The sequence below is a fragment of the Musa acuminata genome, chromosome BXJ2-5, assembly GCF_036884655.1.
Source record: "Musa acuminata AAA Group cultivar baxijiao chromosome BXJ2-5, Cavendish_Baxijiao_AAA, whole genome shotgun sequence".
Lineage (NCBI taxonomy): Eukaryota > Viridiplantae > Streptophyta > Magnoliopsida > Zingiberales > Musaceae > Musa > Musa acuminata.
In genome coordinates, this window is record NC_088342.1 from 29,214,511 (window position 1) to 29,232,992 (window position 18,482).

The 18,482-nt window shown below is 36.8% G+C and overlaps 1 protein-coding gene across 3 annotated transcripts; it reads left to right on the plus strand.

The window, feature by feature from the left end:
* Window positions 1-59: 59 nt before the first annotated feature.
* LOC135612610 (vacuolar sorting protein 3-like) lies at window positions 60-18,361 on the plus strand. 3 transcript variants are annotated; one of them, XR_010487016.1, is made up of 14 exons: window positions 60-1,415; window positions 3,428-3,703; window positions 5,408-5,604; window positions 5,746-5,887; window positions 6,135-6,413; window positions 6,510-6,582; window positions 7,111-7,159; window positions 8,891-9,179; window positions 11,126-11,181; window positions 11,330-11,398; window positions 11,498-11,609; window positions 15,282-15,371; window positions 17,105-17,241; window positions 17,718-18,361. XR_010487016.1 is itself a non-coding variant. In XM_065109093.1 (14 exons), exons 1-14 carry the CDS (start codon window positions 264-266, stop codon window positions 17,808-17,810), a joined length of 3,048 nt encoding a protein of 1,015 aa, XP_064965165.1. In that variant the 5' UTR covers window positions 61-263; the 3' UTR covers window positions 17,811-18,361. The 3 variants fall into 3 exon arrangements, 2 of the variants coding, with proteins under 2 accessions (XP_064965166.1, XP_064965165.1); XM_065109093.1 differs by having other exon boundaries at window positions 61-1,415; window positions 17,071-17,241; XM_065109094.1 differs by lacking the exons at window positions 15,282-15,371; window positions 17,105-17,241; window positions 17,718-18,361 and having other exon boundaries at window positions 11,334-11,398.
* The last annotated feature ends 121 nt before the right edge of the window (window positions 18,362-18,482 follow it).

The following is an 18,482-nucleotide window of genomic DNA, read 5'->3' on the forward strand; positions in this document are numbered from 1 at the left end:
TGATACGTAGGGGCCCACATGAGCTCCATCATAACGGTGGAGTGGGTAAGAGAAGTCATTTGGTAAAAGGAAAAAAAAGTCCAATTCTTCGTCTGTGTTGTCGTTGAGAAACAAACCTACCGGTCTTCTACTCGAGGAAGACGACGAAGCGAAACCCTAAAAATCTCATCTGTCTCCCCACTCCCGCAGTGATCTGACATTTGCAAACCTAATTCGCCATTCCGATGACGGTCCCCTCCAAACCCTAGCTTTTGCCCCTCCCGATGGAGCCCCTCCGAGCCAAGGATCGGTTGGTCCTCGAGGCCTTCGCCGAGTTCGATCCCGCCAAGTCCGCCGGGCTAACCTCTGCGGCTCCCCTCGCGATCCGGTCCCTCTGCGTCTTCGCCGCCTCTGATTCCAAAACCCTTGTCTACATCGGCACCGGCGGCGGAAACATCATCTTGGCCTCCTTGGATCCCCCTTCGACCCGGGGAGCCCCGTCGTATGGAACCAGCGTTGGTTCCGCCAAAGGTGCTGCGGAATTTCTACGATCGGCGACGATCGGCGTTCGTCAGATCGAATCGATTCACGTTCTCTCTGAGATCGGGAGGGTCCTCGTGCTCTCAGATGGGTCCGTGTTCTTGCTGGATTTGCACTTGTTGCAGCCTGCGCGGAAATTGAGTTTTCTCAAGGATGTGACGGCGATTGCAAGGAGGATTCCATGTTCCGAGGCGATGAGTTTGGGACCCTTGGGAGATGGGGTATCCAAAGCCGAGATCTTGAGCCCAAGTCAGAAGTTTTTTCAGAAATTGGGAGGGAGTATCAGGGCGAACGGAATAGGTCCCAGGATTACCGAGTCTCAGAGGGGAGGCAATAGCTGCTTTATTGCGGCTGCAGGAGCGAGAAAATTGGTTCTGATGGAGCTCCTCGTGCCTGGAAGCATTGATGTAGATTCTGACAGCCGTGGTGTTTCAGTACATCTTAAGGAGATTCAGGACATTGATGGCGTCAGTGCAATGGCATGGTTGGGGAATTCCATTGTTCTTGGAACTTCAGATGGTTACACACTATTCTCTACTACTAATGGGATAAGCACCCCACTGTTTATGCTTCCAGAATCTTCGGGGCCACCTCGGCTGAAATCTTTATGGGGAAGTAAGGAGGTTCTGCTGTTGGTTGACAATGTTGGCGTGGTTGTCAATGCCTCTGGGCAGCCTGTTGGCGGGAGTTTGATCTTTCAATATGCACCGGACTCCATCACGGAGATGCCTTCCTATGTGATTGTTGCAAAGCATGGTAGGATGGATTTATTCAGACGGAAGAGTGGTACTTGTGTGCAGTCAGTATCATATGCAAAGGGAGGCATTGGTCAGTGCATTGTGGCAAGTGATGATCAGGGTAAAGGAGAGGTTATTGTGGTTGCAACACCTTATAAGGTAGGTAAGTTTCATAATCATATATTTATATTGAAGTTTCTATTTGATGCCATGAGATTTTTTGCAACAGGGATAAAGGATGATGCTTTCTTATAATAGTTTCTTGTTTTATTGTTGGGTGTATTTCCTGTATATACTTTTAATTTTGTTTCTTCCCATACTTGTGCTTATCTTGGATAGTGGTTGTCCAGACCTACAAAATCTCCCAATGTAGCTCTGTATTGGTGGACACTTCATTGTTCTTTTCCAAACATTATTCAAGAAAGGAAAAATGAGAATTAGCTAGAGTTAATATTATTCCCTTCCAGCATCTGTATTAGATTCTTGTTGAAATAGTAGATGTTAGTGGCTACAGATATAGGGTACAAAAGAAAATTAAGATAAAAAGACTGTAGATAGAGAAAATAACAAAATAAGATGATATAGATTTTTTGTTAAACAAATTATTTGTTTTCTTTTTCATATAAAGTTCTCTAATAATTTAAAATAGAGTAAGGTTACTTTTCCTGCTGTGAAAAAAATCTGAAAACAGGAGAGGCACATCTATACTATATTTATAACTCAATATAAAGAAAAAGTAGGCTAAGGAAGGGAAAGACTTAATATAGTTCTCCAGCACTATCCAAGTGTGGAACCAGAAAATTCCTTCTGCTGTTAAGAAGATTTGGCAGTGGCATAAATATTGAGCTCAGATGGGAGAAGATACAATTAAAATACCTTAAACAAGGAGGGTTTTTTCTGCATGTGATGTTAAAAATTTGAAATCATCTTACTGGATGTTCACCAGCTTTATAAACCAAGTTGACTCTCCAGATTGTAGGCTATCACGTCGCATGATTTTGTAAAATGAAATGAGCAAACAGTCATAAACCGCCACGAGGTTTTGTTTACAAAGTCAATTGGTGAACAGTGACATAAAAATCTGTGAATATCTGATGACCTATGAATACACAATTTCATGTAGCATGTGACAAAATTGTCTTATCATAAGAAAATTTATTAGTTATTTTCTATTGATTGGATAATAGGTTTCAATATTTTGGGGGGTGGGTTATCTTTCCTTTGTGCTTCCTGGGGGATCCTTATGGTAGAACAGCAAAAAGTTCCCTTTTGTTTTGTGGGAGTGGTGTGTCTATATATGTATATATATTTTCGGGGGTCTGCTTCTTCTTGCCTGTAAAGATAGATGCTACAATTTAGATATTGAATTCATGTTGCATCAGACTGTTTTTAGATCTCAACAAATTTATAGGTTCAAAACTTCAAATTCCAATGCATTTTGTTTAGCTACTGTTGGAATTCAATAAAAGAAGGATAGCTTAAAATGTTTAGTAAATGTGTTCTTATAAACAAGATGAAATACACTGAAGCATGTAGAAGAGAATGACTAGTTGATGAAAGAACCAAAAGAATGACAGTATTGACCAAGGTCCAAAGTACTTAATGAAAACTACTCTTGGCTACTTGGGATCTTCACAAACAGATACTGTTCTTTCAATAAGATCACAGTATTTTAGAGAAATTGTCAAACTATATATCTTAGCTTAGATCCTAATGGGCTTTATTGACTTGTTGATTGGACCTATTTGACAACGATATTTTGTGGCAAACAAATTAATGAAAGGAACTTGTTAAGTTTCAGATTCTTACACTATGTGGAGATAATGGTGATGTGGGGCCTCTCTTTATAATTCAAACTTTAATTTTTTTTTCAAATGAATTTCCCTTGTTGCTTTTTGTCTTTACATCTCAATAAAATTTGTCTTCATGATATTGAGCTTCTAATTGTGCTGAATTGGGCATGCTGTAGTCCTTATCATTGCTGTTTGCTTAATTAAGCATCAACTAACTCCACCCCCAAACAGGTCTTCTGCTTATTTGAAATTATTTATAAAGAATACTAGGCATGATAAATATCGAGTTGCTTGGATAAAGTACTGTGTTTTTCTTTCTGATGAATTGTCTGAAATCTCTAGGTCATGTGATAGCAACATTTTATTCTCTTTTCTCAGGCCATTTGTTTTCATAGATTGCCTGCCGAAGAACAGATTAAGCATTTATTGAGAAAGAAGAAACTTAAAGAAGCTGTCTGTTTGTTGGAGGAGTTTGAGTCTGAAGAAGAAATGACAAAGGAACTGCTTTCCTTTGTGCATGCACAAGTAGGCTTCTTGTTGCTTTTTGATTTGCATTTTGAAGAGGCAATCAATCATTTCTTGCTCTCAGAGACCATGCAGCCACCTGAGATATTCCCATTCATTATGCGGGACCCAAATCGCTGGTCGCATCTGGTATTTTTATTTTGTTTATTTTTCCATAATCACTTCCTCATATCTTCTATCAAACTTCTTCAAAGACATTAATATGGTTCAATCTATTAATGGATATTATTTTTCTGTACTGCAACTAAATGAATGGTCTATAGCTTCCCCTGACCTTTCCCGCTCCTTTTCTTTAATTTCTATTATAGTTGTGTTTCCTTTGGAAGGGAACAGAAATATGGTGTTTAAGTCTACTTTGTACTGTTTTTATTTTTATTTGGAAGCACAGCCATACTTGCTTTTCTTGTGAAAAGAAGTTTATTCTTCATTTTATGGCCGAGTCTAAACAAGTCTTTGGATTGAAACTTTTCTTGGTTCCAGAAGCTGCTGCAAGTTGTAACAGTATACTAATGTGCTGATTATTGTAAATCTCCAGTGAATTTTAGGCTAATGATTTTTGGAGAATTACCTTAGGTCTAATAGCATATATAGTTTTTTCTTTGACATAGTTTTGCAAATTCGCCAAGGTGGCAAGTAGGTGAAATGGAGGTGCTAGCATATGAAAAATTAGAAAGATGATATTTGACACTTATAGGGTGAGTCTTCATGCATGTTAAGGTCAATTATCTGACATCTGGTTATTGAGTGTTTAATATTTAGTCTCACCTCTTTTAGGGGTAAAGCATTTTCTGCACTGTCATTTATATATAATATTTATGTGCCAACGAAAATGTAACTTTTGGTAGATTGGTGCACATGAAATCTCAATAACCTAAATGGTATACATTGTTAATTGTTTTTAAAATATATAATAGAAAATTTAACCAAAGCATTTTGATAGCTAGTTAAGTTGTACTTAGAAACTAATATTTTAGTGTCCAAATATCACCCAGAATTGTTTGGAAAAATAATTTATGCCCTTTTATAATACTTGATATGCTCTTCTTGTAAGGATGGTTCTTGTGTTGGGATTGATTTGGACAATAACTTGAATCGGGCCTTTGACATAAGCTTTTGTTGAAATTGTTAAAATTAATCAATTCCTAATCTTGGATAGTTTTAATTGATAGCAAGAAAGTATATAACCATTTTTATCTTGAATAGTCGGGACTCGGGACATTTCTTTACCCAACTAATCAACAAAGCAATTAGTTGTCCATATTATTGGAAATTGATATGTTATACAATGTTTTACATTTTTCCACCATGTTTTATCAGATTGAACACAAAACTCCAGGTAACACTACTTTTACAATGTATGTGGTAATGTGTGCAAGGATGGTTCTTGTGTTGGGATTGATTTGGACAGTAACTTGAATAGGGCCTCTGACATAAGATTTTGTTGAAATTGTTAAAATTAATCAATTCCTAATCTTGAATAGTTTTAATTGATAGCATCAGATTGAACACCAAACTCCAGGTAACACTACTTTCACATTAATGTATGTGGTAATGAGAAACATAATTCCGTGATAGGCTTGTGTTGCTTTGTTACTCATGACAAATATTGTTGCTTTTTCCCCCTGAATGACCAAGCTGCATATGTTTTATTAAAATGCTTCTATCACCTTTTTGTCATTGTTGCTAACACAATGTGGAAGGTGCAGTTTATCCATCAACTGATAAGATTTTTTTTTGGGTCCCTCATAGATATCACTTAGTCTGTTTCTTCAATATATATTTCATATATTGTGCACATTGTCAGAGGTAAATGTTTGTCCCTGCATGTTCCAGGTACCAAGGAACCGGTACTGGGGGCTGCATCCTCCTCCAGTACCTCTTGAGCAAGTAATTGATGATGGACTGATGGCTATCCAGAGAGCTATGTTCTTAAAGAAAGCAGGTGTAGACACTGCTACTGATGAGGTGTTTCTTTTAAATCCACCCAGCAAAGCTGATCTCTTGGAGTTAGCAATTAAAAATATCATCAGGTATTTTTTAATGAATGCTAGTGGTAGTCCATTGTTTTCAAATCTTGATGCACACTTTATCTTCATTTATATGATGTCTACTCATGATCTACCCTGAGGTTTTAATATGTCTTGAAGCAAATAATGTTCTGTATAATCTAGGTATCTATGTGTTTCTCGGGATTGGGATTTAAACCCTCCAGTGAAGGAGGGTGTAGATACTCTTCTGATGTACCTCTATAGAGCACTCAATCTTGTCGATGACATGGAGAAACTTGCTTCATCGCAGAACTACTGCATTGTGGTATGTATTTTTTCGACAGCTCAATTTAATACAGTTATAGTGATATCTTGAGGTCAGCTACGCAATGGAACTGAGTGCAGAATCTAGATGCACAGACAGAATTGAGTATGGACATATCTAGACCATGCACTATTTGACTTTGTTATGAATCAGCGTAACCTGGTTCACCCATGGACTAAAATCTGATTGGGTACTTTGTCAGAGAGGTGTTTGAAGGATGACCTTGCTTCTGCTTTTACCATTGCAGGAGGAATTGGAAACACTGTTAGATGATTCAAGGCATTTAAGGACACTAGCATTCTTGTATGCCAGTAAAGGGATGTGCTCAAAAGCTCTCACTATCTGGCGTATGTTGGCCAAAAATTATTCGACCGGGTTATGGAAAAACCCTGCAAGCTCCGATGAATGTGATTCTCTAAATTCTTGTACAGATTTAAGTTCTGGTCAACAAAGTGCTGCTAATGAAGCTTCAAAGCTACTCCAAGAATCTTCTGATCAAGATCTTGTACTGGAACATCTTGAATGGGTCTGTTATATCAGAGATTGTGCATATTTACTAGTTAGATTATTATACCTTAAATGTTTCTTTGTTAACAAGTTATTCGGGTTTTTTTAATCTTAGATTGCAGATGTTGACCAGAATCTTGCAATTCAAGTTTTAACATCAGAGAAAAGGACTTATCAGCTTTCTCCTGGTAATTACTATGTTTCAACAAATAAACTGTTTTTGTTTGGATGTCCACTAGTAATCTTGGAAACAAGTTCGTTATTTATATTTTATAGTACTTTGTTAACATCTATTAGAAATAAAAGAAGTGAAGTTAGCAGAATTAGAGCATTATACTTATGTTATTTATATTTTATAGTACTTTGTACTTCTGGTTCTGGATGAGACAATGTGTTTCTGTTGTTATGACCAAGCTTCTGATTTAATCATGCATAGAAGAGTCTTTTGCTATGAACATATGCATATCAATCATTTAAAGAAAGAGTATTTTAATATGAACATGTGGATATCGCTTTTTCTCATGTGAACTTGAACTTAATTTCTAAATGTATTTAATGGAGATCATGCTTAATGGGACTTGATCATGCTTAGGATCTTCCATAGAATTCTAGCTCAACTCTATATATATAATTTTGGTTGTTTTGATAACTTTATGGATCCAAGAGCAGCAATGATTCTATCATGTTAGTGCACTAACCAGTGACAATGTCTGCAGAAAAAGTTCTTTCATCTGTTGATCCAAGAAAGGTCGAGATCCATCAGAGGTATGATTGGGCTGCTCCTGGTTTGTTTAAATTGAAACAGTAAATAAAGAGCTTTTATTATGATACTTGAGTGTAAATGTTTATTAGTATGGAGCTGTTAGTAAACTTTAAATATTGTCCGTTGGTTGTTCTTTTTTTCAAGTTGTTTGAAGTTCACTTCCAAGTAATTCTAACTCATCCTAGTAGCTGTTCTTCATTAATCAGGATGCCAACATCAATATTTTAATAAATGTAGCATGGCTTGTATGTCCAGGATTGGGTTCAGGCTACAGGTCTGGATTTTGAGATTACTGACAGGTTGAGGATCAGAGTCGGCCTGCATTGACCTATTTGGATTGTGGGGTGAATCTTTTTTTTTCCATTGGGGGCACCCAAATTGTTGAACCTGTGGAGTTAAGTAAAATTAGTCAAAGCAGCAAGGATTGACAATGTTCTAAGAGGCAATTGTCACGTGCAAGTGGTCAAATAGCACTTATATGCTATGTGAATGCATATGCAGGCATATCTATGGTTTATATTAAAGCCTTTAATATAATGTACAATATAGTGCAAGCAAAGATATATGCATTTATATCTATATGACTGACTAATAATAGGTGATAGTCAAATGATGAATTTATGGGATACATCTATATTCCCTTAGCAATTTAAGTGATATATTATGATTATCATGGACAGTGTGTTCTAACATTAGAAAGTAGCTACTAAGAGGAACATAAATTGCTATGCTGACACATAATAACTGTTATGTGAATGGTGAACCACACATGAGATCATAGATTCTAGTACTCTACATATATAACATGGAGTAGGGCTGTCAATGAGTTAGTTACATCTAACCTGATTTAGTCTAGTCAGAATTGGATATTTATCAATGTTTTGATCCAATGACCATATTCAATTATGTATGAGCCTTTAAATTGATGTGACAGTGAAGGCATTAATGCTTGTATTTGAAAAGTTGGATTAAAAATAGTGTGGCATATCTTTGTCTCTTTGACGGTGTCCCTTCACCCCCCCTCTCCCTCTAAACTCATGCAGCCAAAGGAACTTGCTGCCTTCACCACCCAAGCAACCTGACCTTCTTCGTGTTATATTGCCTTGATCTAACAATGGAGACAAGACGCCTCCAACCAAGGTTTCAAATAGCAGTCAGACCGGTATGTATGTTTTGGTGGTTTTAGTCTGACGAAGGATTAGTACTGAACCATATGGCTTGGTTATATTTATCCATTTTCTTAACCATACTGCAGAATAGGTTCATATACCACCTGCTATTTCTCCCATATTTCCCTTTGTGGGCTTTAGGCTTTGATAAACTAAATGGTTTCATCTATGGTTTAGGATAATCTTGTCAGTCCTCTTGGCCTATGATGTGGGGTCTGGCATCCATCTCAAAAATGTTTGCCTTTTTTTAAATAGTCGTTTATTAATATTTGACCTAATCAAGTACCTACTTTCGCTGGAAAGTTGAAGATGGTAGAACTTCTAAAATAATCTAAATTTGAAATTTAATCACAACTTGGAAATAAACCATGTCTTCTTTTGCTTAAAGTAATCTGGCCTATCTTATATCCTTGATTTTTCTACGATGATCAACTCTAATTGCATTTCATGGTCTATTGTTAGTATGTTTATCTTGTACATTCATCTGAAAACTATTGTGTACCAGTCATATATTTGCCCAATTTGTTCATTTTCTTATTGTTTAGATTGATAACTTTTGTGTAGATATCTGCAATGGTTGATTGAAGATCAAGACTGCGATGACACCCAATTTCATACTTTATATGCTCTTTCTTTAGCCAGAACAGCAATTGAAACAATTGAAACTGGCCTCAATTATGAAAATTATGATGCTAGAAACCAAGAGGAGTCGAATATATCCAACACTGAACTTGGAAAGAACTATGGATATTCGGTCAGGGATAGATTGCAGTTATTTTTACAGGCTTCAGACTTGTATGATCCAGAAGAAGTACTTGGTGTTATAGAAGACTCAGAATTATGGCTGGAAAAGGTTAATTTACTTTTTAACTGCTTTTTCTTTGGAGCTGATATCAAATTCAATGTTTATATGGCTAGAAAAAGTTCATTTACTTTTAATTGCTTTTTTTATTTGGAGGTGTTATCTAATTGAATATTTAAGGTTCCATCTTGAATAACTGTGTTATTCTATGCTTTTCTTATGCTTTGGGAATTGGATACTATCTTCTGTGAGCAATATGAATGAAGTTTTTCCTTAGTTAAGAATCACATGAGGATATTTGACATTTTCAATATTGGTATGCTAGCTTCACGAATTATTATGTTATTGCTCTGAAAAGTTATTACTTGAAGTAGTGTTGTATTGGTTATCTGCAAGTCAAGCAAGAATGTCCAGTGGCCATGTTTTTGTTTAGTGGTAGTGTGTCTAATTTAGCTAAAATGCTAATTTATTTATTTATTTTGCTAAATTGCTAAATTTTATGTAAGTGTGACCTGAGATATGAGTACTAGTGACATGGGTTGTGCCAGTCAATCTTTGGGAAGGTATGTTCTACCGTAGCGACTGTCTTTTAGAATGATGGTTATTGTGCTTTTACCAGCGATTTCAATAGGCGCTTAGGTGCTCGCCTAGGCGCTCAGGCGAGGCGAGGCCCGAGCACCTCGCTTCATGTCCAAGCGCCTCGCTTCAAGGAGGCTAGGCGCTCGCTCGAGCCCAGGCACCGAGCACTTCGAGCGAGCGCCCGAGTTAAACCAGGCGACCGAACCAATGTTTTACGTCTGGTTCGGTCTCCAGTGCTTTAGTTGGTTCAATCGAACCAACTAAATCACCGATATTAGGCTTCCTCTCGCGATTTCCCCGACTTCCCCAACCCTAACACTCGCGATTTTGCTGCCGAGATTTCTTTTCCGTTGTCGCTGCTCTCTGGTGTCGCTGCCACTATCGCTGCTCGCCGCTACTTTCGCTACTCATCGCTACCACAATCGCTGCTCGCTGACTTCTCGCTGTTGTTGTCATCGCTCGCGCTATCACTCGCCGCTCCCGCTGCCGCACGCAGCTCCCGCTCCCACTCCCGCTGTTGCTCGCTGCTCCCACTGTCGTCGTCGCTCTCGCTCTAGCTACCGCTGTTGTTGCCTCAGCAGCCTCGGTCTTCTCACTATATTGTTAACAATATATTAACAGTATACTGCTAACTATATACTAATAATAATATTTTTATTTATTAGATTAATAATATATTATTTTGATTTTAATACTATTATTTTTTATTTATTTAAAATTATTGTTAGGTTTCAAAATAAATGGCAAGTGTACAGCGTAACTCAATAGATTTGATGTAAAATTTTATTATTTTAATTTTTGAGACTTTTTATTAATATGATATTGTGATTTTATACCTGATTTTCTTAATTTCATAGCATATTTTTTATTTAAATAATTATATTAATTATATTATATATTTTTATATTTTAGCGCCTCGCTTCGCTCAGGCGAGCGCCTAGCGCCTCGAGCATTTTTGGACCTTGATGTCTTTTGGCACCTAGCGCTTTTTAAATCACTGGCTTTTACATACTATCACTCCATAGACATACTTATAGAAGACTTGTGTACTTAAATGTTTGCATGATTGGTTCTGAAGTACCATATTATGCATTTTCTTTCCTTTGCTGCATATAACATAGATACTTCTCCGCTAGTTTGCTTAACAGGCAATACTTAAATTTTTAAATTTTTTCTATCCATGTTGATTATTTCATCTGTGTCTTTAGCATGCTTGCTAATAAGCTTCTCTGAATTTTAGTTCTGCTTTCTTATTAGAAAAATCGGTACTAGGTGGTAGGTGCAAATAGTTATTGTTGAAATTGTCTATAATACATTTGATTTCACTTGCATGTATTAGTCTTCCGGGGGGAATGTCTTGCACAAAAGTTGTCTACCATGTGATTCAGTGCATACTTACTATTAGCTGTTTATGGCAGGCAATCCTGTACAGGAAGATGGGACAAGAGACAATGGTGCTACAGATTCTGGCTATGTAAGAATCGTTTGAATAACTTTTCCTGTTAGCATATGGACCACTAAGATCAGATACATAGACTCAGAATTTCTATATTCTTGTACATAATTGATCACTTGCTTGTTCTATCTTCACCTGAAACATTTCTGATTGTGCCTTGCTTAAGAAAGCTGGAAAATAGTGAAGCTGCTGAACAATATTGTGCAGAGATTGGTAGAAATGATGCTTATATGGAGTAAGTTTTATTAATTTACCTATTGTCATGCTCTTAATTATTTTCAAATATCATACTGACTCCAGAATTTATCTTTTTTATTTGTCCATTTTACTCAAGGTTACTGGATATGTATTTGAATCCAGAAGATGGGAAAGAGCCAATGTTTAAAGCTGCAGTTCGACTTCTTCATAATCGTGGTGTATTACTTGACCCCTTGCAAGTATTAGAGGTACCAAAATGACAATATTTTACGGACCACAAAATTCTCAAGGAGTAGATTTTGCTTCTTTTAAATTTCTTTTACAAGTGACATGTTTGCAATCTCAAATTAGGACAGAAGTCTAAGCATATATCGTTAATCAGACAACGGTTACTAGGAGCAGCAGTTATCATATTTGCACTGGTACCTCATTTTGAGGTTTTGACATTTGGGTAGCTGCCTAACTATCTTTGTAAATATATTTTTAATTCTCTTGAGGATCCCTTTCATGGTGTAACCAATTGCATAAAATAATATAAGACTTACAGTGAGATGATCTGATGAGTATAGATTCTTTGTGACATATATTGCGGCTCAATATGCCATGATGCTTACATAACTATCTGACCTTGTTTGATTTAAATATATAATATTGTATATCCAGTTCGGCTAGTTTAAAGTCTGCTACGCTTATATGGCCATCTGAACATAAATTTTACCTCATAATTGGACGTCAACGGCCTCTTCATTCCTGTTGCATTTAGAAGTTATTCTCATGCTATAAATGTAGTTACCGCTGTAACCTAGACAGTATGTATTTTTATCAGATGACAAGCCAAATTCAAGCAGTCACATGTATGAATTATCACAATGTTTCTTCATAGGTGATGAGAACATATCATTTTACCTCATAATTGGATGTCCAGGGCCTCTTCATTCCTGTTGCATTTAGAAGTTATTCTCATGCTATAAATGTAGTTACCACTGTAACCTAGACAGTATGTATTTTTATCAGATGACAAGCCAAATTCAAGCAGTCACATGTATGAATTATCACAATGTTTCTTCATAGGAGATGAGAACATATCATTATTCTTTAGTATCGGTGAACAAAGTTTTTTTTTTTTTTCATTTCTACGATTATCCTTTCAATGATTCTCACACAGGTGCACTTTGTATCTCTAAATCATGAACCTACCTTGCAACTTCCTTTTGAACTCCAAAAATTTTAGCACTTCAATGCCTTGGGCCTTATCAACTTCTACTTTCTTGAAGGTTAATATGTAACAGGGGCCATCAACACCCCTTTGTTGACTTGGGATGTGACTCTTAAGTTGTTTGTGATCCAGTCCATGTTCATCTTAAATTAGACTTGCTGGTATCCAGATCACAGTACTTGTACAGCTCCTGTTGGATGCAAACTTATCCTCTACCTTTCCATGACAGAACTGCCGCCATCCATTTCGTCCACTGGCTGAAAACACACATCTCAATATACCAGCCTTCCTCTCAGATCCCAACTTTTGTAGCCTTGGATTGATTAACTCTGACAAATTAAGCTGATCCATTCTGTATCAAAATTTTACTCCTAAATCCATCCTATACTTTTCTTGATCTTCGTCATTATTTCCTGCTTGGCATGCAGTGGAGAAGTGATGGTGCCTTTGTCAAAATCTAATGCTGCTACATCAAGCTTCACGACTTGAACATCTTTCACGATGAGAAATTGATGAAATTAATCAATTCCTAAGAAATCAATTTTCTGGACTTCAAATAAGTCATGCTTCTGGACTTAAATAAGCAGTCATATGTTTCACAAAGTTTCTTTTTGCTTCTCTTTTGAATTGCCACTAAGCAGATCCAAAAGTGTTGATTTGATGGCCAAAACATGCTCCAATTGATCCCAAGCTTTAGAAGCTATTTGATCCTCAATTTGTATTTTTGTAGCCAAACAATCCTTGCAAAGGGTTGAAATGGATCGATCTGATTGCTGTCCTAGGTTTGCTGTACTGCCTGAATCGGTACATACTGGTCTGACGGTCGATGGGTGACCGAGATGCGGATCACCCGAGTCCCCATCGGCATGCCCTAGCATATCGTGTGTTGGTATGCTGGTACAGAGTGGTACATACTATACTGTTGGCCGACCAACCAGCATGGCTGATCGAACCTTGGTTATGGGAGTAATAGTCAAATCATAATCTTGGATGATTACAAGATGGCATATGCCGAGTTATTGGTGCTCCAACTCTCGTAACCTAACTAGGAATAAAAATGAGTCAAGAAGTCAGTTCTTCTGTTGCCCTTTGTAATTTAGGGGTCAAAAACCAACTGCTGAACCCCAAAAAACTGCCATAGAACCAGTCGTATGGAGTATGAACTTCATAGAGAGTCTGGACGAACAATCCTTATGGACGGTGAGTTTAGAAGTGAAAAAAGTTTCCGTGATTCTTTAGCTGATTGGGTTCAATGCTTTTCCATCTTAAAGGAGACTTGTTGGTCTACAAATCATAGTACGTGTATGACTTGTATGACATTTATTTGAAGCAAGAATTCATTCCACATCCTTTCAAGAACAGGCTACTGTTACCTAGATTGTCCAAAGGCTAAAAACATGCATCCAAGAGGCAAGAAGTTTCTAGACCCGATCTTATAGAAGCCTTGGCTTGATTGACTCCAGATCAAATCTGTTTTATGCACCATCATTACTCAGCATTAGACTTCATTGGCCAGCAACGATATGTCCACATGCTTGAAAAGAAGAGAGAAAAAAGTGGTGTCCAAAGGATTCTTCCTCCAATTTTTAACACATTGTTGAGTGGTTGGCTAAGGATGATGTTAGTCATCTTTTCATCTTTTCAAGTAATTATTATTAAATTCTGTAACTTGTTCTACAATTTTAATAATTAAGGAATATCTTTTACCTGAGTATAGGATTCATTTTTTATCTGATTAATTGAATGCTCTTTCATCTAATATATGTGAGGTCCAAACTATTTTGTTATGGATCTTCGCATTTATATGTTGTTGGACATGATGCACTTAGTGGAGTGCAATCACAGGAAAGACACTCTTCACTATGACTCTTTGTGGTTATTATTGTTCGAATGCAATAGGTATACTGCTATAGTACTTTTATCAATGATCTTTCTGTGACATTAGCAAGGGTAGTATGTTGCATGATCCGTTATTGATGTGATACTAAGATTCTAAAGTTATTAGTTGTGAGCAGTGTTATTTCCCAATTCATTATTGATAGAAATTGATGTGTGCACATATTTTCTAGTCCTTATTTTGCTACCATTTGTATTCATGCATCATTATGTTTAATCTTTATATCATCATTCCATATGTTCTTCTATGAATTTTCACCTTTTATCTTCTTTTTCGTATTTCTGTTTTTGATATTTATCTCATTTTTTATGTTTGGGATGCCTATCTGATGTAAAATGGGCCCACATAACTGTTGCCATATTCCAAAGTCAAGGTTTTCTTCTACATGAAGGAATTGAACACCTTAAATTTAAAATTTTAGTCAAGGCCCCCTACTTTGCAAATGTTGCCTCAGTCAAACAGGGCAAGAAAAATTTCACGTTTTTTTTAATCCTTGCTATTGTCTGCCTTGGAATGTAGATACTGTTGGTGTCAGCAAAACTCTAAAGTTCTGCCTACATTTTGAAGATATTAAGAGTTTGTCAAGATGAGTTGATAATATCTAAGCTGCTAAATGGATGTCACCATATATCTCCTTATTCTTTGCTCTCTGATCTTTGGAGGTTACTTGATTTAGCAATGTCTGCAACCTAATGTTATGATGTCATGCAACATTTGCAGAAGTTATTTGTTATCACATACTCATGGGTTCTGCTTTAGTTTGTAACTTATAACAATTGACTATGGTATTTTGCATTGGTGTTGCAGAAACTGTCACCTGAGATGCCTCTGCAGCTCGCATCAGATACAATATTGAGAATGCTAAGAGCTCGAGAGCATCATCATTGCCAAGGGCAGGTAGATATGACTAACTAGTGGTAGTACAGAAAAGTTAGTTCCGTTTAGCACTATAACCAGAATATATGCCAGTATCTGCTTGATGCAATGTGCCTCTGTAGACAGACATTTTCAGTTAGGATAGCTATATTATCAGCAATCAACCGATCAAAGTTTGATGATATCACAATATCAGACTATAAAAATGATATAAGTGGACTGAGTCATGGTCACTGAGGTCTGTACAATATAAATTGTGTATCATGGATATAGCTGACATTCATATATCCAGCTGTGAGCTTCATGCGTCGGTTAGACCTTTCTAGTCAGTCTTTGTGTGTTAGGTTCTATAGGTTTTTTTGCATCTTGATAGCCATTTACTTTTTGATTTGAGTCATTCCTTTTAAAAGGAATACTATGCCAAGAAAACTTGTGAGTGATGAAAATCTTGCAACTGAAAGCTCTTTTTTGTTATTATGCTTGAAAAAGAGATGTTTATCCATCCCTTTGTTTGTGATATACATGCATGCATCCCCTTATGATAAGCTGTCTCCAGGATATACCAATTACGACATTCCTTTTTAGGTATTTTGGGAAATTAGAAATTCTTATTATTAAGCCTATCCATATTCATGATTTGACATAGTTTTCCACTGGATGTCAATGGCCTAAGGCAACTCTTCATCTTTTTAATCCGTGCTTGGGACCGGCATTAGCTTTGTGTATTACTAAGCCTATCAAAATCCTTCATTTGTTATGTATATTCTTCTGTCACTTGTTTTAGTTTACTAAAGTGATGGTATTTTATGTGCTGGGAACATGTTTTTGTTGTTGACATCTTTTGGTACACCTAATTTAACATTGTATCTTTCTTCATGTCTGTCAATTTTTGTTGGGACCATGTGAACTGGTTTTCATATATCTGTTGTTGAATGTGTACACTTGCTTTCTTTTTGACCTAGTCTACCACCTTAACTTGCTTAATATACTATTAACATAACTTGCCTTGATAAAGATAAACAAGAATCCGTATCATGTTGTTGTTGTGCTCTTAGATAATAATTATTTATCTCAGTTCAAAAGCAAAACTTTCTTTGTCAAACCAAATTAAATAGAAAACATGTTACCTGATAAGATTTTGTGTATTCTTAAGAATAATGCATATTCAGTAAGTTATATATTTGTGGACTTCCCACCAATGACCAGACTAACCTTTATTTACTTTGCAAAATCACAAGGTTGCTGTTGGTGGCCAAAAAGCAATCATAGATTCTAGCCAGTCTGCAAGTTTTTAAAATTTTTCGGTGAAGTGGTAAAAAGATGAAAAGAACAATTAGGAAGGTTCTTTGCATTATTTTCAATCATGGTCATAAAGATAAGGTCCAAACCTACTTTGGCTATCATTGATGTTGGTGGGAGTTTTTATTTGCATCAATTTGTTTCTTTTCATTTCCTGGTTAGTAGCAGCTCTGTACTGCCTGAAGGAGCAGTATATAGCTGTCTGACAGTTAATCAGTAGGGAAGGGATCCAGTACTAAGCTTGCAATCCTTTCTGTAATCTACTTTTGGGATAATAAGAGACACTAGTTCCCACAAGGTCTCCACAAATAGTACTCACATCTACCTTGCCCATTTTTGTTAATTAAATTCCATTTTATAACTGTATTATGCTTGCTAGCTGGTCAGGGGAGTTATAACTCTTATCTTCTTGCTTGATTAGATTGTTCATAATCTCTCACGTGCAATAAATCTAGATGCACGGATGGCAAGATTCGAGGAGAGATCAAGGCATGTTCAGATAAATGATGAGAGCATCTGTGATTCTTGCCGCTCACGCCTTGGCACCAAGCTCTTTGCAATGTATCCAGATGATTCGGTTGTCTGTTACAAGGTATGTAAAGTCCAAAAATCTGCAAGAAATAAACAGGCTGATGAGATGATATTAGCAATAGATACTGGTCATGCAATTATATGCATATAATGAATGAACTTTTACATATCAGGGTGCATCAAATTGACTAAAATGCATTCTACATATCATTTTTCCTATGTGATGGCTAACATTTTAATGTTGCAAGTCATCTGTTTGAACAGATACAAAGATAAAATGTATGAATGTAAAACTAGCTGCTTCAGTGTTGTCCTTCAAAAAATGTTGATCTGTTGCCATGTTTAATCGATGGACACAATGTTTCTACATGTCCAACTGGGAAGCATACATATGATGTGCCAGTGCTGACCGCTGAATTTGCCATGGAGCATTATCTCAGCACACATCTTGTTAGCTAAAGCACGTACTCTGACACGATGAGAGAAATGAGTTCCCCCTGTTCTGAACATTTACACTCTGTTCTTTTGTTGATTCAGTGTTATCGCCGGCTGGGGGAGTCTACGTCAGCTCGTGGCCGTAATTTCAAGCAAGATGTCATCTTCAAATCAGGGTGGCTTGTTAGCAGATAGTAACACACTTTATCTCTGGCAATTTTTGGATGAGGCTTCTTTCTGCAAGTGCAAAGAGTTGAAATGATAAAGTGGCCTTTGGATGAAGGAATTTTCATCGGCCTTTTAATGACATCTTTTTCATTCATGCATTCACTTGCATGCTAGATTACATTTTCTAAAAGCTGGTCAAGTTTGCCGACGGCTTGGGAATGATTTGTAAGCGATCGAGTATCTTTTTGTAAGCTGAATGACAACCAGGGGTGGAATAGGACTTGACGGCTTGGGAATGATTTGTAGGCGATCGAGTATCTTTTTGTAAGCTGAATGACAACCAGGGGTGGAATAGGACTTGCAGGATATCCCTTCCTAGAAGCAGAGTTCATTTCATATACATGGAGGAAAGGAATGCAGTTGAAACCATGTAGGGAGGGTTGGCCATGGCCAATACCAGCAGCAGATGACTTAGCAGTCAGAATTGGTTTTCATTTTAGATATGTAAACTTGTTTTAATCTGTCTGTATCAGTATCACTGTGGGAAGTAAAAATAAAGCTGATCAAATTTCTTCCAACCATAAGTCACTTCCAAGTTTTGAATACTTTATACTGCCACAACAGTTCCACCTTGTGTTTCTCCGAAAATGGATCTTTAAAGTGTGTTCTCAGAAGCGAGTCGGATGATTTTGCTGCGAC